Source organism: Pseudonaja textilis, chromosome Z (assembly GCF_049901715.1).
Source record: "Pseudonaja textilis isolate UNSWEBS1 chromosome Z, rPseTex1.2, whole genome shotgun sequence".
NCBI lineage: Eukaryota > Metazoa > Chordata > Lepidosauria > Squamata > Elapidae > Pseudonaja > Pseudonaja textilis.
This window is the reverse complement of record NC_142008.1, coordinates 19,223,224-19,247,646: the sequence shown is the minus strand read 5'-3', so window position 1 is coordinate 19,247,646 and position 24,423 is coordinate 19,223,224. Positions and strand designations below refer to the sequence as shown.

Here is a 24,423-nt window from a genome sequence, read left to right as displayed (position 1 = left end):
TAGGAGACATGGAAGAAAACGGAGAAATATTTCAATGTGGAGCTTATTTAAATAAATAATTATTTATAACATTAATATAATCTAAAACAAGTAATCTTCAGTGCTTAATTCAAAAGACAATTAGAAACTATGCACTACAAAATATATACACATTTTTTTTATTTTCAAAGCTTTAAATATATAGAAATTGAAATAACCCACTATCTTTTCACTGAATTGCAGTTACACTACATTGAATAAGCATGCATGATGATTTTTTCTCCAGACTGAAATGTAAAACATTCTCATTTTTAATATTTAAAATAGCAATATATCAAAAACAGAGCAATAATTGAACTTTTCTTGCTTTGCTTTTGCCATAGTTTTCATAGATAAACTAGAAATGAAAACATTGACAAAATTAGAAACCGCCGGGAATACTGATAGTTTAAACAGCAGGATAACTAACACATAAATTATACCAATACCTGAAAACAGACTAACTTCTATTTGGGCTGCACTGAAAATACAGAAGTACAGCTTCAAATTGACCTAAAATCAGTTTCAAATAGATTCTAATATTCAGGCATCATGTTATAACTATAGGCATAATGATAATTAAATTGTATGCAACTTTCCCTGTTAAAGCTGATAGCAAAGACAGTCATTTCCCCATATTTGGAAATACCCATAGCAGCAGAAAAGTAATTTTTGTTGAGTAGGAAAGTATCATACCATAATTATATTATGTAATACAATTAATATAAAGTGCAGTATTCAGAGTAAAAATTTAGGTCAGAAGCTATTTCCTGTATGAATATAGTTCAATATAGTTTTTACAGAAAAATATTGAGTTAAAAGCAAATCATTTTTTTAAAAATGAAATTGTTACAAAATAGGTGTTAGGAAGTTTTGTCATGATAAATATGAAATCCTCTTCACAACTCTTCTTCTTTGATCCTACAGACTAAATCCAGACACTGTTAGTTGCTGAGCATTATTCCTGGCTTCAAAATAGGATGTATCTGTTTCATCATTTGGTTGAGGTATAAAGGGCATAGTCTGATTGTGCAGATTATCCCAATCCATACCATGTAAGAGGGGATGAAGCTTCAGCTCTAGAATAAACAATTAAAGCATGTGTTAGATTTAATTATGAGTCTTTCTCATTCTAACTTATGCTGGATGGGGAATAGTGAAAACCGAGGTCTAAATATCTTTAACTTGCCAATATTGACAGTTTTAATTATACTGGATGATTCTGGATGTTTCCAGAATTCAGTCTGGATTAATTACCTGGGCTTAATCTCTCAACTGTCTCCTGACTAAGTTTAAATAAAATACAACTGATAATAATGTTTGCCAATTTTGTCCTGTATTTAGTTTTGAAATGATGCCTTAACAAACATAATCTCTTGCCAAATGCTTATGTTATCCCTTTTATTAACTTGCAAATTCCAGGAAGCAATTCTGTAATTTCTGAATTCTACATTTATAATGGCAAGAGAAGAATCTCATGTGATATTCTGAACTCAAGGAATACGACTGTTGTCCTTGAAAGATTTTGTTTTGTAAAGTATTACACAGAATAGATTTGTGATCATTTGTATCACTAGATTTTAAAGACAGATGGTTTGGCTCTTTCCTCAGTCAGTTTTTTCTTCCAAACTCAGTGGCTTATGAAAAGTTCTATAGCCACTGTGCCTCATACAGCCTGAAACTATGAATATTAAATTATAATCCTCTAAATTACTAGATTAATAAGAGATAACTAACCCTTGAGTCCAGCTCGCTTAGCACTATCAACAGTTAAAAGAATATCAATGGCATTCTGAGAATTATCTGACAGCTTTTCTTCACCTTCAGGCCATGGGATATCTGGAAAGACATGCACATACAAATAAGTATCACAATATTTACACTAAACAAGGATTCTTTGGATTTGGTTTTGATGGAAGTGATAATTACCCCTTTTAAGAATATTCTGGAATACTTGCTGTGGTGTTTCATCATTGAATGGTGGAATTCCAGTTAAAAACTCAAACAAGCAAACCCCAAGGGCCCACCAGTCTACAGCAGCACCTGAGATAAAAGCAGTTCAAAGAAATTAACACTGATTCCAGGAGATGCATTAAATCAAGTCGTATTTACAGAAAGAATTCTGGGAAGATAATGTGTAACAGCTAAACATTCTAGAGAAACAGCAATTTTCTTTTATGCATTTCTTTCATCACTGTATTATTATAGTAATATTTATCTAAATGCTTCATGACAAAGGCATATTGATGCAAGCCATGTGACTTCCAGAGGCCAATTGCAGAACAGAAAACTAAGCCACACATGCTGAATTTCTCAGGGTTTAAAGGGAAACCAATCACATAGCAAAGATTAAACACAGAACTGTGTAAGAAAGATTTCAGTTTGCTTTTTAAAATCATCTCACTGTTTTAGAGAGCCATGAATTCTTTAAAAACTGTATACATAAAATAGTTTCCAGTGAGAAGCTTGGATTCAGTAACAAGCTCTCTTGTATTTAGGACTATATCTAGTTAATGTCTTTACCCTGATAGTTTTCAGGTCACGAAATTCAGCGTTGCAATCAGAAGCAAAAGCAAGCAAAGCTGCTGAGGCACCAAAGCCATGATTAAGCAACATGCATCTTCCAGCTGCTATGCTACCAAAGCCCTAGACAGCTCATTTTGTTGGAAGTGAAAAATGCATTTGCTGTGCCAACTTATATGTAGTTCACATACAGATATATCCCCTTGGTGTAATAGTTCAGATAAATTGGATGTGCTGGCCAATCACAGCTAAAAACCTTTTGTAGGTTCAAGAGTCATCTCAAGGATCAAATCAATAAATATGAAATCATTTCATTCAATCAGTGTAACAGTAATTTCAAGTGCTCACATGATCAAGAAATATGTCTGAACCATCTCAACCATATTTACTTAGAAATCCCCCTCAAAAAGAACAAAAAGTCACCTAAATATTGAAAGCCTAGCACTATAGTTCAATTTAGTGTTCAATTTTAAATGAAAATGTAGTCAGTAATCAGTGAGGCATGTTTAAGAACTTGAATATTCCCCTGCATTAAAATGTCAATGTGTAATTGTTCTCATGCATTGACATTCCATACAAGAAAACCTATAGTTTATGTCTTCTGTAAGCAGTAGTGTCCAATTTCCCTAGGCAAACATACAGACTTTCCTAAAAGATGTAGTCAAAATCCACAAAATCCAAAATTTCTACTGCAATTTAACCTTTGGGTGATAAAACCATACACTGCAATAGCAAACTAATAAAATAAATTTTCACAATTGTCTTCCTCTTCTCCTTCATAAATCATTGAATAAAATAACCTTTGGAATACAAGTGAAAGTGTTTCTATTTATCTTGTAACACAGATATTTAAAGAAGAAAGGAAAGTTGCATTTGTAAAAAAAGCCCACCCTGGAATGAAGGAATGTGACTATTTCCTTATTAGAGATGTTAGTTTTTGTTGAACTAAACTAACAAAATGATCATTTTGGAACTATAAACTGTGTTAACTCATTGTATAGGTCTTTCAATACTTGTCTTGAACAATATGAACTTTGTTTTGCGAAGTGCTATAAAAAACTTACCAGTGGTGTAAATTCCTGTATGTAAAAAAAATCAAGTAAATATTTTGGTACATTTACCAGTTGGTAAATTATTATATTATTACATTGAATTTACTTATTAAATGCTGATAATGTTTAAGTTGTCCAACAATTACCAGTTTTCCAAAGAAAAATATTCTCCTTAGTTTTTGGCTTTTTATATAAGCCAGAGGAACACCTGGTCTATTTATTCACACATAAGGGGGAATTGTAAATTTCTGAGAATCAAATGAAAATACTTTTGGGTCACTTCAAGCTACAACTGCTGGATTATATGTTTGAATGTAACATTCCCCTCAATATACCTATCAGGTATTAGATGAGACTACATCAATTTCTCTGACATTTGTTTTACATGTATGAAAGATATTTTTACACATGAAAATGTGAATTCTATATTTATTATGAATTCTGAAGTGCTCCAAATTTAGGAACATCTAGACAATAGATTAAAATTTGAAACCATGGTTTGATTCTTATTTGAACCATCTTCATTCAGATAGCAACAGATTAATTTCAAATACTTCTATAAAAACTGTTAAAAGGTATTAAAAAAACCTTTCCCAATAAAATAGATCATTGTTCAAAACGCAACATCAATGATTCATAATTTTTTAAAACTGTTTTGTTTATGGAATGAACCACAATTAATTCTGTACATATCACCATGTAGAACTGTTAATAAATCGTAATAGTTGACTTCATTGCTAGGTGTACTCTGTGAACCTGATTCAGAAGGATTAAGCTACTTCGGCACTATAATGAGCAGTCCTTGATTTACAACACAATTGGATGGGAACACCTGAAACTCAGCGATGTGGCCTTAAGCAAGTCATGTATGGTTTTACAACTTTTTTTATGTAGTTAACTGCAATTAACCAATTAACTGCAGTTAAGTGAAACCAGCTTCTCCCATTAACTTATAGCTTGGCAGCAGACCCCTGGGAAGGTCACAAATGACAACCATGTGATCCTGGATGCTATAAGTCGTAAATATATGCCAGTTTCCAAGCATTCAAATTTCCACATGACCAGAGGGACACTGATGGTTGTAAGTACAAGGCATCATTTTTTTCAGTGCCATCAAAACTTTGAATGGTCCTAAGTCAAGTACAAACAGTCCACAATTTACAACCATTCATTTAACAACTATGATATTTGGATTTACTTAGCAGCCATGTGATCCACTTCAACTGCAGGGATTATCAACAATTTTCTAAAATCAAGTGCAACTCACAACTTGCTTAACAATAAAAATTCTGGTCCCAGTTGTGGTTGTAAGTTGAGGACAATCTATATTATCCAACTTTTTGAAACATGGGCCTTGAGCACCACCCTTAGAATCAGGCATGATTGGACAGAGGAATCATTTCCCTTTACCTATATACTAAATTGAAATGAATTCAAATGATATTCTGGATTGAAGGAAATATTTTTAAGATTAAATCTTGGGTTTCATTAGGTTGGTAATTAAGGATTTTTAAAAGTCAGAATCTTATCATAAAACTGAAAAATGTAGGTGATGAAAACATGTAATTATCCATAACCAGTGAAAACTAGTTTGCTTACCATGAGTCTTTGCAATGAGAAGCTCAGGTGCTAAATAGTCTGGGGTTCCTAAAATGTGTTCTCTGTCTACTGGAGCAGCCCCTCTTCGCACACTTTTTGGGGTCCTATAGGGTGTACCAACATTTCCCTGAGGAGTCTAATGCAAAAAATAAATATTGCATCAGATATAAAGTAAGACACTCAGAATGTATTCATTTTATTCCTTGATTTAAATGATTAGTGGCTGAAAAAAGAACCTAGTTATTTTACCTGCAATGAAACATCTTATTCAATTCCAAAATACTCAGTATTATCTCAAATTAAACAGGTTTTCTTGTATGTCTCTTTTAATAAGTAAGGGGTTATAATTTATTATTACTTTTAATTATCCAAAGGATGTAATTGAAAAAAGATGGGCAGATATTTAGTTCTTTGGGGAAAGACTGGAGATTTTAAAAAATACAAATTAAATGTCTTAAAAATAATTATTATGAACCAGATTGTTTTGGCTTAATTTTTGCTGCATAATTCTGGAGTTTTCATGGATTGGACCAAAGTGATAAGGGATCCATGAACTGCTTATGCTATTGTATAAGTTTCATTATAAAGAGTAAATGGTAACTGGCCATGAAATCCTTAATGTCCTTGTGAGAAGTTCCCATCTGAAAAGCACAAAAGATTTTGAGCTTTGAGCTGTACATTCATCATAAAACTAAAACTAGCCTATATTTACCTATTACTCAGGTTTCTAATTCATTAATTCTCAGTGGATTAGTAAAATCTCAATTCAATATTAAGGCTAAAACATAGATATTAAACAAAAGAAATATTGCAGGGTTTTCTCAAAGCCTAAATCAAGCACCCCCCAATCTTTCTCCATTTTAGCACTTCGACCATCAGATTTTTTTAAGCCTATACAGCTATGAACTGTACAAAATGGGGATTCTGGGAATTATAATCCCAGCACAGCTGAAGGGCCCAGATTGGAGAAGGCTGATAGAAATGATGTGTTTAATTTTTCACTTTATTTTGCAATGTGTTTTAATAATGCCCTTTGGACAAATTTCTATACGCAATTCATGTAAGTTCATGAAAAAATTGCTTCTATTTGCTACCTTACATCCAGGTAAAAACTGTCAACAAGGCTTAACCTACACTTCTTATATGCTAATACTTTGTCTGTTCTTTGTAGTCTCAAGTGGCATTGAAGAAATTTGAATACATTGAATTACAGTTCCAATAAAAACAAGATTTAAGTCATGACTAATTACTGACATCAAAAAGAATTATTTAAGTGTACAGAAATTTTCTCCCTAGATTTATTGAAGTTACATTCTCTAAAAATGGGTGTGGTGCCAATGTACAAACCATTTTCAAACTAACGTTTGTGACTTTTTAAACAACTTAAATATGAAAAAGCCTAAAAGTATGTATTTGTGCTTCAGAAGTTCTATAATAATTTTTGATAAAATTTTATCTAAAAAGAAGAATCCTATCACATGGTACATTTCACTGAGAAGAGGTACTTTCAGACCTGCAAGACCTATTAATACAGCCTTACGATACAGTAGATTTAGTCCATCTAGTCTGGTTTACCAGGGAAGGCCAAGAGAAAGAGACCTTGAAGATCCAAGAAACATGGATCTAATGTTGAGTTACCCATCGTGACCACCTTTGCAAATTTCATTAAACTCTTATCAATAGAGGGATTTTTGCCATATATACCAGTGGGATCTAAGGCAGTTCTTTAGTGCATATAGAAATGTCCTACAATGCTATACTGTATACTCAATTTGTTCGTTCAGTACCTACCTGATATATCCTATAGGGTGTTCCTTTTTGTGCAGGTGTAATGGTCATTGGATAAGAACCACTGCAGGCAGAGATATTCATTCCTTCAACAGACATCATACTGATTTTTGAAGGCTCAGTCATATTAGAGATATTGATAGAACTATTGTAACTTCGGAAGGCAACAATATTTTTTTTAAGTGCATTCAGCATCTCCATTGGTGAAGAGTGAACACCAGTGTGCTTTTCTGTAATACGTTTCAAACTCTTATCTTGATTATGATCCATGGATTTGCTCTCCTGGATAGGGAGCATTGGTTCATCTCTGGTTTCCCATTTGGAGCAGCAATGTAATGTTAACATAGTTTTTGACTTTGATTCCTCAAGGGGGACATCTTTAATGCTCCCATTTAAATCAAATGAGGGTTTTTCTAAATGACTCTCTGTAGCAGAGATCTCTGGAAGGGATAAATCAGAGTCTATACTCATGCTTACTAAAGGCTTTTCATCATCAATGCTTACAAAACTGAAGTTTGTGAGTTTCCCATCCTTTTCATAATCTGCATCTAGTTCATTCATCAGATTTTTAGCTATTAAAGGGGTCTCTGATTTGTTCCCTTTATTTTCTTCCGAACAATTTGAATCTCTTGTTTGACTTTCCTTTGGGCAGCTCTCTTGCATGCACCCTTCAAGTTTTAAGCAACAGATTTCAGCTGTCAAACTTGTGCTTTGCTTTTCTGGGATCTCAGTAATTTTACAACCACGCTTATATTCGCTATTGTTTTTTTTCACAAGGATACGTTCTTGAGAAGGGCTGGTATCAACTAATTCAAAGCATCTTTTGATACCAGTCTTCTGCAACATTGGTCTCTCCTTCTGTTCTTTCTTGAGATTATCCAAGCCCAGATGGGAAAAGTGACAGTTAGGCTTTGCTACCTCCTTGGATTGAGCAGAGTTGTTTGTACAAAGTTTTTCTTCCCATTCTTTGTACTCTGAAAGACATTTTCTGACTAGGTCTTTCACATCACAAATTCTTACAGAAATATCTGATGAGTCAAAATATTCACTCCTTCCATTATGCCTGTCTGCAGAGTCATTACTACTAATAGGAGAGATAGCAGTTTCCAGCAACTTTTGCTTTAAGACTTTACTGTTGTTGACAAGTGGCATATCTGTGGCCTCATGTATCTCCATTTCATTCATTTGATCTGCTGCAGGGCAGAGATTGTCTTCATCCTGAAAAGCAAGTAGTTTCAAATTAATTAGAAAAACTTTACTTCAATCCAACTCAAAGTAATTACACACATAGAACCACTAAAATTAAAATAAATTAGAATGAAAGGAAGGATGCATAAATAATATATAAATCTAAAAAAGTATAGTTTAGCATCTTAACTGAAAGAGACAAGTCTTTGTTTTTGAGGAACAGATCGATGTACATTCTAGATTCTGAACAGAATAAATAGTCTGTCTGCCATGTTTCAGATGGAAAGGGCCTCTAATTCTGATTGAAACTGAATGGAAAGAGAGAAGGTCCCTAATCACAGCTGCTTCCTAGTTTAATTTCATGTCCAATCACAAAACTATCTCCATGGTGGCTGATATAAGATGCTTATTACTGTTAACTCAAAATACTGAATTAAAAATAAAATGGCATATTAGTAAACGTATTACAGATAACAGATAATCAGAGTTGGGATCTTATAGCTCATCTAGTCCAACCCCCGTCCAAGCAGGAGACCCTACACCATTTCTGAAAAATGGCAGTCCAATCTCTTCTTGAAGGTCTCAAGTGATGGCGCTCCCACAACTTCCGAGGGCAAGCTGTTCCATTGGTTGATTGTTCTCACTGTCAGAAAGGTTCTCCTTATTTCCAGGTTAAATCACTCCTTGTTCAGTTTCCATCCATTAATTATTCCTTGTCTGGCCTTCGAATGCCTTGGAAAATAGCTTGACCCCCTCCTCTCTGTGACAGCCCCTCAAATATTGGAAGACTGCTACCATGTCTCCTCTGGTCCTTCTCACTAGACTAGCCAAGCTCAGTTCCTGTAACTGTTCTACATATGTTTTAGTCTCCATTCTCCTAATCATCCTGGTTTCTCTTCTCTGTGCTTTTTCTAGAGTCTCAACATCTTTTTATAATGTGGTGAACAAAACTAGATGCAGTACTCTAGGTGTGGTCTTACTAAGGCTTTATAGAGTGGTATTAGTAGTTCCCTTGATCTTGATTGTATCACTCTGTTAATACATCTTAGGATTGCATTAACTTTTTTGGTGGCTGCTGCACACTGCTGGCTCACATTTAGCTGGTTGTCCACTAAGACTCCAAGATCCCTCTCACAGTTACTGCTATTGAGCCTGGTTTCACCCAGTCTACATATGTACTTTTGGTTTTTCTTGCCCAAGTGTAGGACTTTACTTTTCCCAACACTGAATTTCATTTTGTTAGATATGGCCCAGTGTTCTAGTCTGTCAAGATCCATATGGATCTTGAGCCTATCTTCTTGGGCGTTAGCTATTCCTGCTAGCTTAGTATCATGTGAAAATTTGGTAAATTCCTCTTCTAATCTCTCATCTAAGTCATTAATGAAGATATTGAAGAGTACTGGGCCTGACAGAACCTTGTGGCACCCCACTGCTTACATTCCTCCATGTAGACTTAGACCCATTAAGGACTACTCATTGAGTACAGTTTATTAGCCAGTTGCAAGTCCATCTAATGGTAGTGCTATCTATTCCACTTTTTTCTAGCTTACTAAGAAGTAGGCTGTGCTCTACTTTGTCGAATGCCTTGCTGAAATCTAAATAAATTATGTCTACAGTATTTAGCTGGTCTACTAATTTACCGTATTTTCTGGACTATCGAGCGCATCGGAATATAAGCTGCACCCACTAAATTTTAAAAGAAAAAAATATTTTTACATATATTAGCCGCACCAGACTATAAGCCGCAGATATATACATTGTGAAATGAGATATTTAGACAGAAAGAGAAAAATGCTCTTCGCATGCGGCCAGACGTCTCCAACGTCTCACCATTGATTCATTAACACCAAGCTTACATGCAACAGCTCTATTTCCTTCCTGGATAGATAGATTGATTGCTTTCAACTTAAAAGCTGCATCATATGCTTTTCTTCGTGTACTTTCCATGATGAGGATGCGAAAAATATTTTGTGTTCGTGCGTGTCGTGCTGATTGCGTCGAGCGCGCCAAAAACTATTGGTAGCGTCTTCTTCTTTGTATTGACCTCTTGCGTCTGTCACGTTTTTGCGCCCCCGATGGCAGTTAGCGAAGAAAAATATATAGATAAGCTGCATTGTTGTACAAGCTGCAGGGCTCAAAGCGTGGGAAAAAAGTAGCAGCTTATAGTCCAGAAAATACGGTAGTCACTATGTTGACGAATGAAATGACTGTTTTGGCATGATCTGTTTTTAACAAACCCATGCTGACTGCTAGTTATTACTTTACTTGTTTCTAGATGTTGGCAGATCTGTTTTTTAATTATATTTTCTAGTATCTTCCCGGGTATTGATGTTAGGCTGATTGGTCTATAGTTTCCTGGGTCTGTTTTTTTTTTTTACTTTTGTGAAAATGGGAACCACATCAGCTCTTTTCCAGTCCTCTGGTAGTTCCCTGGTGCTCCAGGATTTCTGAAAGATAGGGTGCAGTGGTTCTGAGATGACCTCTGCCAGCTCTTTTAAAACTCTGGGATGTAATCCATCAGGCTCCCGGTGATTTGTGTTCATCAAGATCAGACAGGTGTTCTCTTGCGATTTTTTTTTTGCTTATTTTAACTTTTATTTCTGGTCTGTCTTTTACAGTTATGTTTTTGGTGGGTTGAGCCTATTACTGAAAAGCCTACTACTTTGAATCTTATTTAGTAATACACTTTTTGTTCCCTTCTCAAGAAATACTGTATGTGGTAAGATCAAGAAAAATATTATACTTGTTTTTAAATTCATATTCTACTTAGAGGACCTTGCTTTGAGTCCACATTTAGATATAGAAACTCATGGGTTACCAAGGGACAGTCTCTTACATGCCATCCAAATCATACAAACCAGTATTTATTTGCATATTAAGTTATGAAATGTATAATAAAGTGTCTTAATTTACTGTCTTCAAAGGAATAAAACTGAAGACTAGAATATTACTCTATGAATGACATTCTGAGCTCTGGGAAAAAGATAAATATAAATCTAACAAATAAACCACTGAACTTGAAGACAGAACCACCATACAATCCAGATACTATTTGAAAGTAGAACATGTTTTCCTAACTTTGGGGGAGCTTCTGTTTCTACAGGCATATTCTCTGCTAACTAATGTAGGAATGGAATGTGTTGAGGGGACAAAACAGTCAGAAGAAGGCCATGTGAACCCAAAATTGCTATCAATTATTTGAACCAACTTTTAGAAAATGTGTATTCCTATCCTTTGTAACAGGGTTGGACAGAACAACCTTCCAAAAATATTTAGAGAACAAAATAACTAATAATTCTATCTCTTCATCAAAATATGCTATCCATTTCTTGCAAGGTTATCCTATTTGGAAAAACAATTTTTAAAACCATTTGAAATGTCCAGTACCAACAGAGAATAATTCAAGTTAAGAAAAAGCAAATTCTTAGAAAAAAAGTAGTCCTAACCTGGATGTCTTTTTCCCACCTGGGGCTGCTGCAGCACTCTGATTCCATACTAGACAGCTGGGTCCGGGAATGGCTACTGGCACTAGATGTTCCATACCTTCTTCTGGACTGAAGCAGAGTTGGTGTTAAACTTCTTATAGGCATTCCAGGTGTAACAGCTGAAGAATCAATGCCTTCAAAAGAAATAGGTCATTTTTGTCTGTTTAATAAAACAACGTAGTAATGTAAATGCATTTCTTTTAAATAAATTAGACATTTCTCTCCTGCCTTCAAAATACTTTCTAGTATAATTTATACTTTAATTATTTTATTTAGAATTTGTTCAATTAAAATGATTTTCTGGAAGGTTAGAAAAGGTACTAAAAGTATAAAAGTAAAAAAAAACACTGATATAAATCTACATTCATATAGAAAGTTATAATTATACAAATAATTATACATCTCATAAACCACACCAATATGAATTTCTGACTTAAATTGTCATGGATTTATTCTGAAGGATCACAACACTAAGAGCCAAGTTTATTGCAATAGTTGGATATCTGCTTTATAAAAAAGATGGGCAGTGGAACAATGGAAAAACCAAAACAAATGTATTGAGGGTGAGGGCTGCAAGGCAAGAAATCCTAGGGAATCTGATTTGCCTGGCCACTTTGAGGGAGCTATGTAGCAGGGTGAGCTGAAGAAGTTTCTTGCTAAAGGTGATAGAACGTTAAGCTCATCAGGTGACAGCGGATGGAAGGTGGAGTTTCTTTATGTTGCAATTTTATAGTAAAGGTTGCCATAGGGCTCTATTATGAGGCTTCTTTGGCTTAGATAGGATTACAAGAGGCTTTGTTTCGGGGGAGAGAGAGGCAATTTTGGACTGATGGGATTAGACAAAGTTATGAGTAGGCTTTTGATCTTTGTCATAGGGAAAAGGCAATTGTTGGGAGAAGGTGCAGTCTCCATTTTGCTTATTAAGACTTATTTTCTCCATTGCAATAGCCATAAAGTAGGATAGAATCATTCAGGAATTGCTCAGAATTTAAATGCCATCAAGATGAACTGTTAGGTATAACATAGGTCACCTAACGTAGTTTGGGTAAGATAATATATATAAACTATCATTGTTAGTTTAAGTGTGTGTCACTTTAAAACTGTAAAGCATGTAATTTGGGTGTGGTGTGAAACCACCATAAGAGGGAGCAAGACAACCTGATTGATTGCTGACGATTCCCTGACGGTTTGCTGGCAATTACTGACAATTACTGGATTGGATTACATTGATGGTTTGTTAGCTGCGTTTTTCCCCTACTGAAGAGTTGCTGAAGGAAGAGAGGAGTTTTTTGAGTTATTCATATCTCTCTACTGCGAGGAGATATATCACCGGACTGATATTTGTAAGTGTACTGACCTCTCTTTATCGACACTGGAATTTGCAACTGAATAATCCCTGGACGGACTGAACTAAGTGAATGATATATGGACTGTTTTGACTGTGCTTTAACTCTTGCTGGAATAAAACTATTTAATAGGCACTGTGTATCTGGTTTACTGAGTGTAAGCTACAAAAACACTTATCTCACATATTTTGCCTGCCTGCCTGCCTGCCCTGCAGATCTTGCTAGGGTGTATCCCTAACATGAACAATGGATTTGTCTATTTGGGATAGAATTCCAATAATGGGGCAGGGCACCACTTCAGTGGCCCTTTCCATACAAACTGATCTCTTTAAAAGGATAGGATTACCACTGGTTTGAAAGAGGGGCCACCTACATTAAGATTGAACAATCCGCTTTTAACAGAGGAATACAATACCACCTAATTTCTATTTACAACACTGTCCTTTCAGCAGTTCCAAGAAGGATCCATACCCACTTGCACTATTGAGGGCACAGATAAACTTCCAAGTGGCCTCAAGGACTCTCAGAATTAGCGGTAATGACCAGATAACTGTAAGATTATAAATCCTTCCATCCTCCACCATTCAGTCACAGCTGAAGAAGCTTCTTGGGTGAGAAGTGAAACATCTTCAAGGAAAAACAAAGCTTTTGAAAAAGCACCTTTGGAACAACCATGACGATGACTGAGAATCTCCATAGATGATAGGATCAAATCCTTCCATTTAGATACTTACATGCTCTCAGGAGCTTACTTGATGCCATAGAGTAATCTTTGCAACTTATGGATAGAGGAGAAATAAATTCTCGAGGCAGCTGTGGAATATCTGCAGAAACAGGGCTTGGACTCTGCATAGGCCCTTTCCCTCCAACTGGAGTATACTGTCAAAATAAATATATATTTTTCATTAGATAGATGTATCAAAATTTATCACAGGTATAGCAATTTATAATTTCTGAACTTAAACATATGCTTGGGTATCTGAATTTTTGTGAGATAGACACAGATACATAAGCTTTCTCCCAAAATAAAGCCCTACAGATCAGTTAACACTATAACAATCAGAGTTCTACTGACATGCTGCTGAATGCTAGATGCGTGAATGACAAGCTTTAAAAAGTTTCTTTCAATGCACAGCCAAAATGCTGGGGTGTATTAATTGTTCAAATGGCTAAAATCCACCTCATGTAATTTAGTAGAAATTCTTTGTATTCTCCCACTTTCTCTCCCACTCATTGCTATTTCATGGGTACTTAGTCAAATTTTTTTTAGACTTAAGTATTTTATTATGTAATCTCCAACTTTATATCAGCAGTGTGATCTTAATTGTTGTAAGAAGATAGGTATGTTAGCTGACAGTTTTATGTTTATAATTTTTAATATTGTGTACTCATTATGTTGTAAACAATACTGTATAAATACATTATTTTGAACACTTACAAAACCAAAGGAGCTGATAAGAGATAATACTTGTCCAGGAGTTCGAGAATAGTCTTGCATAGGTTTGGACATTGATGGTGTAGTGAGTATATCTATCATATTTATTTCTGAAAAAAATATGATCATTAGGTTCTATTTGGTACTTATAAACATGTAATCAAAGAAATAACATTTTAATTAGCATGTAAACTTACACTACATGTTATAAAAGTATTTGGCAACAACTCTGATATATATACAGATTCATAAACACATCAAGATGTGTAGGGCTTACCTCTGTTCAAAGTAACTCTGGACAGTCCAAAGTCTGTCAATTTAATGTGACCCTCATTAGATATCAGCATGTTATCTGGTTTTAAATCTCTAATAATAAAAAAAAATATTGATTTATAGCTCACCTTTATTACTTTTACAATTAACTCAAGCCGGCAAACATATCCAACACATCTCTTTCCTCTTAAATTCTCTACAACAATAATTCTCTGAGGTGAACTGGGCTAAGAGAGAATGACTGCCCAAGAGCACCTAGCTGGCTTTCATAGCTAAGGCAGGATTAGAACTTGTGTTTCCCACTTTCTAGCTTCGGCCTTAACCGTGAGGTCAAACTGGCTCTAATAAATGAAATATTTATGTATAGTTTAGTGTAACACACCTTCCCATATTGATGATCACCCATTATCACTCTAGTACATTGAGAGACTAGATTGAAGAATGATATGATTTAGACATTAATTAATGCTCTGCTCTCAGATATATTTTATACAACTTAATTATTGTTCCAAGATATCTATGCTGGATCAAAGTAATAACATATTAAATGGTTATTATAAACAAAAAAGTGACCCTGTTTATTAAGTATACTGTACAAGTATACTGTACAGAAAACAGATGATCTTGCTTCAATAGAAAACAGGTTTTCTGTGCCAGCAATATTCCTATAGTTTATTATTACAAAAGCAATCAGAATAAATCTTCTTAGAATGGTTTATTTCATATATAGTGTATACTCTATAATTCTGCATTTCAGAGAAGGACACTAATTTCAATGTTCTTCTGAAATTATATTTCTAATTATTTAAGATAAAAAGTGCTCCAAACTTTTTCTTTTGAAGTTGATCTAAATTTATTAAACTTGAATCTTAAACCAGCAGATTTACCACAAAAGTTATTATAGATGAGGAGTTAAGTTTCAGCCTTTTGAAATATATGTAAACTCTATGGCCTATTTGAAAATGTTTAAATTGTATGGAAATCCAGCATAGGATGATCTTTACCGATGGATTATTCCATGCCTGTGTAGGTAATCAAGAGCCAGTGCTACTTCAGAAATATACTTTACTGCCGTTTCTTCATCAAAGTAACCACATATGTGAAGAAGAGATTTAACATCTCCGCCAATAAGATATTCCATTACCTGCCAGAAAAAAAATACCTTTGTAAAACTTGGGAGCTAATTTGTTAAGAGCAAAGATAGGCAATATAAGGCTAATGTGAACCCTCCCATTTTTTTGTATAGCCCTAGAGACCATAACAATTGTTCTGTTAAACTTCGGAGGCAATACTAAGAATAATCATGCTAGCACATGTGATCTTGGAACCACTGAACCATAGAATGTCAAAGAGCCCGGAGCACAGAGGAATTATTATAGGACTGGAAATGCTAACCCTAATTCTGGAAAAGAGCTGGAGTGATTCCCATTTCAGAAAAGGAAAAAATGGATTCATAAAACTACAGACCAATCAATCTGATATCAATACCTGGAAAGATTCTGCAAATGATAATTAAGCAACTGATATGAATCAGAACAGAGCCAGAAGGGACCTTGGTGGTTTTCTAATCTAGCCCCTGCTCAAGCAGAAATTCCTATACCATTTCAGACAGTGACTGCCCAGTCTCTTTTTAAAAACCTCCAGTGATGAAGCACTACAACTTCTGAAAGCAAGCTGTTCCAATGGTTAATAGTCCTCACTGTTAGGAAGTTCCTCCTTTATTCAGGTCACTTCTCTCCTTGATTAGTTTCCATCCATTGTTTCTTGTCCTGCCTTCTGGTGCTTTGGAAAATAAATAGAACCCCCTACTCTTTGTAGCAGCTTCTCAAATACTGGAATCACGACTCCTCAGTCCTTTTTTCCAGACTAGACAAATTCAAATTCTGCAACCGTTTTTCATGTTTTAGTCTCCAGGCCTTTAATCACCCTAGTTGTTCTTCTCTGCATTATTTTCCAAAGTCTCAACATCTTTTTCGCAATGTGGTAACCAATACTGGATGCAGTATTCCAGGTGTGCTCTTACTAAGGCTTACTAAAGTGGTACTAATACTTCATGTGATTTTGATTCTATGCCTATACCAAGGATTGTATTAGCTATTTTGGCTGCTGCCGCATACTGCTGACTCTTGTTTAAGTGATTGTTCACTATGTCTCCAAGGTCCCTTTCATAATTACTGTTTTTGAGCCATCTCCTAATATGTACTTGTAAAATCTTGCTTTCCTCCACATTAAATTTCATTTTGTTGCATAGGGCTCATTGTTCAAATATGTCAATAACTTTTTGGATTCTTAGCTTGTTTTCTGGGGTGTTGGCTATTCCAACTAACTTAGTGTCATCTGCAAATTTGATAAGTTCCTGTTGTATAACATCATCTAACATCATCATCATTTATGAAGATATTGAAGAGTATTGGGCCTATGACAGAACCTTGTGGTACCACTGTTGATAGACAAATGTGAAATAGACAACTCCTCTTTGCAGATTTCAGTTCAGTGTTCAATACCATCATTCCAGACATTTTTCTAACTAAACTAAACCAGCTATCAGAAGCTTCCTAATAGACAGGAACCAGCAGGTGAAGCTAGGCAGAATCACACCTGATACCTGTACAATTAGCACAGGGCTCCCCCAAGGCTTTCTCCACTTCTCTCTCTATACCAATGACTGCAACTCAAAGTATCAATCTGTTAAAATGCTGACGTTTGCAGATGACACAACAGTGATTGGTCTCATTCGAGACATTGATGAATCCGCATACAGACAGAGGTTGTACAACTTGCCTTGTGGTGTAACTGGAACAATCTGGAACTGAATACACTCAGTAGAGACCTTCAAATTTCTAGGTTCTACTATATCACATGACCTAAAATGGACACTTAACATCAAAAACATCATCAAAAAAGCACAACAAAGAATGTTCTTTCTGTGCCAACTCAGAAAGCTCAAACTGCCCAAGGAGCTGCTGATCCAGTTCTATAGAAGAATTACTGAGTCTGTCATCTGCACCTCTGCAACTGTCAGGTTTGTTTCTGCATCCCAACAGGACAGACACAGACTTCAGTGGATAATTAGGACTGCAGAAAAAACAATTACTACCAACCTGCTTTCAATCGAGGACCTGTATACTGCATGAGTCAAAGAGGGCTGTGAAAATATTTACAGATTCCTCACATCCCAGACATAAACTGTTTCAACTCCTACCCTCAAAACAATGCTATAGGGCATTGCACACCAGAACTACTAGATACAAGAACGGTTTTTTCCCAAACGCCACCACTTTGCTAAACAAATAATTCCCTGAACTCTGTCCAACTATTTACAAAGTCTGCACTATTACTATTAATCTTCTCATCACTCCTTATCGCCATCCCTTCCCACTTGTGACTGTATGACTGTAACTTTGTCCCTTGTATCCTTACAATTTATAGTAACTGTTTCCTAGTATGATTTGATTGCTTTTTGTACCCTATGACTATTATTAAGTGTTGTACCTTATGATTCTTGATTCATATTTTCTTTAATGTACACTGCAGCATTTGCACCAAGACAAATTCCTTGTGTGTCCAATCACACTTGGCCAATAAAGAATTCCATTCCATACCTGGTTGTGATGTTGTCTATTCCAGGGGTCGTCAACCTTTTGGACCTCAGGAACCGCCAAACTCATCATTTTAAATCTCGCGGACCACTAATATGCATTTTGACTGACAGTGGCTTCCTGACATTTTCCCAGGGTCTCTGCTGCAGAAACCCTGGGAAAATCCCCCAAAAAGTCTGTAGCAAAATTTCCCATCCCATTTTCCTACCAATCAATCATTTATTTATTTGAGATCACAGCATACCATCTCCAGCTCCATTCTCGGGAGGGGGACTTTTGGCTTCATGCAAGAGAAGCAGCAGAAGTCTTTCTTTCTCTTCCCCAAACTCCGCCAGAAATGAGTCTTTGTGAGACTTGTCTCTTGGAGACTTGCCTCTTGGAGCAGGATGCCTTGTGGGGTCCCAAAGACTCATTTCTGGTGGAGTTTGGGGGAGAGAAAGAAAGACTTTGGCTGTTTTCCTTGTGTGCAGCCAAAAGCAGAAGAAAAAAAAGCGGAAAGCAGCAGCCCGGTGACCAGGCCAGGTGCATGGAGCGAGTAGGGTAAGTTCCCCACTCTGACCTTCCCCCCTCCCCTCACTACCTTGTGTTGTTTGCAATGCAAGCAACACAAGCCTTGTGTTTCTGCGGGCCATGTGGACGGCATAGCCTTGTGTTCCTGCGCAGCCTGGATTAATTGCTTTGGGAGGTGCTATTTCTCTGTGGACCACCAAAATTTCCTCACAGACCACCAGTGGTCCCCAGCCCACTGGTTGGTGACCAGTGGTCTATTTCACAGTTTACTAAGAAGTAGGTTGTGTTCTACTTTGTCAAATGCCTTGTTGAAGTCTAAATATACTATGTCCACAGCATTTTGATAGTATAACAACTTTAATAACTTAGTTTAATAAATTTGTCAAAGAATGATCAGTTTTTAACAAATACATGCTGGCTACTATTTATAACTTTGTTTCCAGTTGTTCACAGATCTGTTTTTTGATTATTTTTTCCAGTATCTTCTTATGTATTGATGCTAGACTGATTGGTCTCTGATTTCCTGGGTCTGTTTTTCCCCTTTTTTTGAAGATGGGAACCACATCAGCTCTTTTTCAATCCTCTGGTAGTTCTCATGATATAATGGTTCTAAGATAACTTCTTCCAATTCCTTTAGAACTCTGGAATGTAATCCACCAGGTTCTGGTTATTTCTATTCATTTATATTCTGCAACAAGCAAGCCATTACTGGAAGTCAATATGTTTGTCAAAAACAGATCATGTCAGACAAAACTTACTGCATTCTTTGACAGTGATTGAAGTAGTGGATCAGCTAAATGTTGTGGACATAGTATACTTAAACTTCAGTAAGGCATTTGACAGAGTAGACCTCAACCAACTTATTAATAAGATAGAAAAATGTGGGATAGATAGTATCACCACCAGATGGATTCATAATTGATTATTTAACAATCAATATGTAGTTTTCAATGCAACTATATCTATCTGGAGAGATTCTGTCTTAGGTCCAGTACTCTTCAACTTCTTCATTAATTATTTGAGGGGACAGAAGAAGAATTCATTAAATTTGCAGATGACCCCAAACTGGAGGAAATAGCCAACCCTTTAAATTTTAAAGGGTTTTAAAAGGCTTTTAAAGTTTAAAAGATAGACTCAAGATACGGAAAGATCTTGACAGATTTGAACATTGGCCCTGTCCAACAAAATGCAATTCAGTGGCAAGAAAAATAAGGTTTTACATAGGCAAGAAAACTCAAATGCACAGGTATAGAATAAATAGCAAACATGGCTCAATAACAGTAGAGAGAAATGGACAATCACTTAAATATGAGCTAGTAGTGTGCTGCAGCTGCCAAAAACAGCAAATGCAGTCCTAGGTTGCATCAACAGAGAGACAGAATTAAGGCCAGTGAAGTATTAGTACTGCTTTATACTGCTTTGGTAAGACCACATCTAGAATACTGCGTCCAGAAAGAATGCAGAGAAGAGCAACTAAGATCATTAAGGAGCTGGATGCTAAAATATACAATGAAGGATTGCAGGAACTAAGTATTTCTTGTCTAACAAAGGAAAGGACATGGGATTATATGATTAGCAATCTTCCAATAATTAGGGCTGTGTTATTCTCCAAAGTACCTGAGGACAGGACAAAAAGTAATGGATCTCCCATAAATGAGAGATCCAGTTAGAACTAAGGAGAAATTTTCTGACAGTGAGAACAATTTATCAGTGGAACAGCTTGCTTCCAGAAGCTGTGGGTGTTTAAGGAGAGATTGGACACCATTTGTCTAACTCTAGAATGCATAGGGTCTCTGCTTGAGCAGATAATTGGACTGGAAAGCCAATTCAAGGTCATTCCGAATTCTGTTATTTTGTTCATAATGCTTTTTCTGTCACACTGAGGGTTATTGACATTCCTAGGCTTAAACAATTAAATAATCTTTATAACTCAAAAGCTGGGCAAAATCAGAAAAATCATAGTTCTGTTTATGTCTGAGATGGTCCTGTCTGCTTTCTCCCCACCCACCCAGAAGCATCAAAATGATCTGGTGTATTTACTATAGATTATTGCTCACTATGGCTTTAGAATACAATTTCAGATTATCCTATTCAGTTCCTATCCCTATGTATTGTGGTTTCAACTCATGTGATTTAGAATTATATGAATTCAGACTCAAGACTTTGAAAGGGCACAAACTGAGGAAAGAAAAATAATGAGTTCATAAGACAATACAGAAAAGTTCATTTGTTTTCAGGAATGATCTGGAAATAGGAAATGGCTATAAAAGGCTAAGGTAGAATGTTATATGGGCCAAAATTGATATTCAGTAAAATTACAGGTTTATAGTATTGATTTAAGATTGGTAATTGAAGTTGATATTCATACAGGAGGTGATATGGACACTGAACAGTACTATAAACAATGGATTGAGACAACAGCAAAACTACACTTAAAAAGAAACAGGTTTCAAAGATGCTAGATTACTCACCAAGTAGACATTGTTGGCAGATTGAAGCGAATAGAATAAGTGTACTATGAAAGGACTTTTACTGAGAGCCAAGGCATCTCTTTCTGCCTGTACCTGGTGAGCCATATTTTTATTGATCAGATCAGCCTTTTTTACCACCTGTAAAAACAATTGTGCCTATAGTGCATTATACTTCTCCACTGCAGAAAAATACATTATAAAGTTATTTTTCCTTATGCCTATAATTCATAAATCCTCCATACTAAGGATTTTTGCTGAATGCTCCATGCAACTAATGCCAAACAAACTCTCATACCTGATATAGTTATTAATTATACTATAAATCATTCATGCTGAATATCTTAAGTCTTTTTGTATACTTTCAATCAAAATCTGTGAAACCTCACTCAGGCCCTTAAAAAATTAGGAATTAAACTTTATAAAGTTGATTGTACTCCATTACATGGAAAGATTAGGCAATTATATCATGGTTCATTTACCTTTCTAATAATGAAGTTTGTTAACTTGGTCTACTCTAGCCCATCTAAATGTTTAAGGAACTCGATTTTTTAGAAAGCAAATTGGAAGTATTAATCATCTACAAAGGGGCATGAGATAAAATTTTTTTTCAAAACCGAAGCTACATAGGGAAAAGACACCTAACTTTTTATCCATTGCCACTTATCGCACATAACTAATTTCTTTAAAATTCTCAATACTCCACAATAAAGTCGACATGGGCAGCAGCTGGGGTGGGGGTGGGGTGGAGGAAGCAATGCCAGAAAAACGGGGATCCATATTCCTGGCGCACATTTTTCTAACTGTAAATCGTCCCCAGATGCTTTGCAACTTTTAATTCGGCTCCATTGCCATTTGCCTACTTTGCCACTGAAGCCTGTGACCAATCAAAATTAAAGCGAACTTTCGGGCTAACCATTTTTAACTGCATTCCGCGACAATTGCCGAGAAGAGGGGAGCCTCACCTTAACCGCGTAGAGTTTTCCTCCTTTGCGACCCAGATAAACTTTCCCGAAAGCACCTCGGCTGATCGGTTTAACGATGGTAAAGTCCTCGATGGAGGGCGGCTGGGGTACGGTGATGCGCTTCCCACACGAGGCGCCCTTCTCTTCCTCCCTTCTCACATTATCTTGGGGTGCAGAAGTTTCCGCCATCACGATCGCTAACGCCACAGTCCTGCTCTCCTCCAAGCCTCCCTGCGCCCAGCCCGAACAGCCGCTTCGATCCGCCACAATTCAAAACTAAGTTCCACCCCCCTGCTTCCGCCACTTGCACGTCAACCGAAACGACGCAAAACATATTAGCCACCAAGGCAACGCAACGCAACGCAAGGCGGGGTAGGGGCGGACTCACCACCCACACTTCCGGTTTAGTCGCGCCTGCTCGGTTGTCGCTCTCGGCGACGCTTCTCTATCGTCCGGAAAGCACTAACGCAATTGTGCGTTTGTTTTGGGTGTCATTTTATCTTTGCCCCCCCGCCAAAGTATATTTAAAAACAAGCGCGATCTGTCAAACTGTATTACTCCTGAAATTACGTATTGTTCCCCAAATTTATTTCCAGCTTTCGTCTTTATCAGTGTGCAAGAATTTAATCCAGGAATTTAAGACTTTCATATACCAGAGAATCTTGTGAGGGTAGGAGATTGCGGCAGCACAAAGCCCGCTAGTGAGGTTTAAGAATGGATCTGAAAATCACCAGAGCCAGTCCAGTACTCTCGCCCTCTCTCGAAGGCGGCTTTGATCAAAATAAAACTGCCTTTATTACACACGGGTGGAGAGGGAACAAAATGCCCCCAGATATTTTTAATCAGCACTAACAATGCCGACGGCGAAGAGGAACTAACAGGCGCACAGGGAAAGGATATGGGGAAGCCAGAAGAGAAGAGAAGAAGCGGTCTAATCGCTTTCCGCCCTGGTTCAAACAATAGCTCGCTTCAGTCTCGTTGGCCTCCGCCACAGAGAGCGCCTCCATTTCACTAACACTTCCTTCTAATTCACCGCATCGCGCGGACGCGAGCTCAATGTCAGCCCAAATTACTTTTTCCTCCGCCGCGACCATTTTACAAAAGGCGGCGAGACAAGCTCAGAGACTCCCCGCTCAACCGTCTACAATTTACAAATCTGAGCGCAGGCACAGCCGGTTGCTAGGGAGGGGTGATGAGGTCACCCGGAAGTACTCCTCTATAACCGTCAGCTGCCGGGCGGGGTTCAGCCGGGCCAGTTCCAAGTGTGAGAGGCGGCCATTTTCGGGAAGAGTTAGTAAACCACCGAATCCTCTTCTCCCGGGGAAAAACGAGGCCGGAGGAACCGCAGAGGAAGAGGCGTCCTCGGTCTCAACCTGTCTGGCCGCTTGAGTGGCGAGAAGGATGCTTTCTTTTTCTACCACGGTGCAGCCCCAGGTGAAGGCCTCCCTAAGAGCAGCTGTGGAAGCCGCTATTGTTCTGCGTAGTTAGGGAGAACGGGGGCGGGAAGGGAAACGGGACCCCGAAGGAATGGTGTGAGCAGGGAGGTTCCGCAAGGGGGAGGACGGGAAGGCGAGGCTTCCTTGGCCCAATAAGTTTATTAGACAATCTGCGGGAGAGGAAGGAAAAAGCCTTTGAAAATGTGCTGGATTTTACCTTCATGGAAGTTAGTCGAAGCCAAACATGCAAGACTGTAGCCCCTTTCCTGAAATGTAAAGGGATACCGCTCTTGAAAGGCGATGTCTTCTCTAATTATCCTTTATTTCGTTAAATATTTTTTAAAAAAGATTTTACTTGCCTGCCTATCGCTTTGTGGAGATAACTTCCGTTCGTTAACTATGACATACTTTTGTTCTGAGCCTCCTGATTTCCAAATTTATTGGGGTGACTATGAACTGAAGAACGCATAGATGTTCCGTTTCTTAATGTTACAGGCTCTCGCTTAACATTTTCGCCAAAATCTCAAGTGTCCAAAGCAAATACTTGAGTTTTTGAGCACATCATTTAAATGTTAAAAGTACCTTGTTAAGCTGCCTTTACTGGAATCAAGTTCTTATTTTAGGTTCAAATGAGATCTGAGGAAAATTTTTTGGTAAATTCCAGGATTATTATGCATAATTCAATAGAGGATCTGTAAAATAATATGGTAAATAACCACTTTAATTCTTTTCTGATCT

General features: G+C 36.8%; 2 protein-coding genes across 6 annotated transcripts in view; one reads left to right on the top strand and one right to left on the bottom strand.

Moving 5' to 3' along the window:
• Window positions 1-135: 135 nt before the first annotated feature.
• On the bottom strand, window positions 136-22,593 carry MASTL (microtubule associated serine/threonine kinase like). 3 transcript variants are annotated; one of them, XM_087917445.1, is made up of 13 exons: window positions 22,250-22,564; window positions 21,288-21,425; window positions 15,712-15,851; window positions 14,712-14,800; window positions 14,438-14,544; window positions 13,734-13,878; window positions 11,615-11,787; window positions 6,984-8,198; window positions 5,193-5,328; window positions 3,606-3,620; window positions 1,948-2,061; window positions 1,756-1,857; window positions 136-1,097 (listed from the first exon to the last, which is right to left on the bottom strand). In XM_087917445.1, the coding sequence occupies exons 1-13, from the start codon at window positions 22,436-22,438 to the stop codon at window positions 940-942; spliced, it is 2,721 nt and encodes a 906-aa protein (XP_087773571.1). In that variant the 5' UTR covers window positions 22,439-22,564; the 3' UTR covers window positions 136-939. The 3 variants fall into 3 exon arrangements, with proteins under 3 accessions (XP_087773571.1, XP_026565805.1, XP_087773572.1); XM_026710020.2 differs by lacking the exon at window positions 3,606-3,620 and having other exon boundaries at window positions 22,250-22,593; XM_087917446.1 differs by lacking the exons at window positions 3,606-3,620; window positions 21,288-21,425; window positions 22,250-22,564 and adding an exon at window positions 17,809-17,950.
• Window positions 22,594-23,487: 894 nt separating this feature from the next.
• Window positions 23,488-24,423, top strand: part of YME1L1 (YME1 like 1 ATPase) — a 36,302-nt gene continuing 35,366 nt past the window's right edge. For all 3 annotated transcript variants that reach the window (XM_026710021.2, XM_026710023.2, XM_026710022.2), the window contains exon 1: window positions 23,488-23,683. In XM_026710021.2, the coding sequence (XP_026565806.1) occupies window positions 23,651-23,683 (33 nt within the window). In that variant the 5' untranslated portion in view covers window positions 23,488-23,650. The remainder of the gene's footprint in view (window positions 23,684-24,423) is intronic.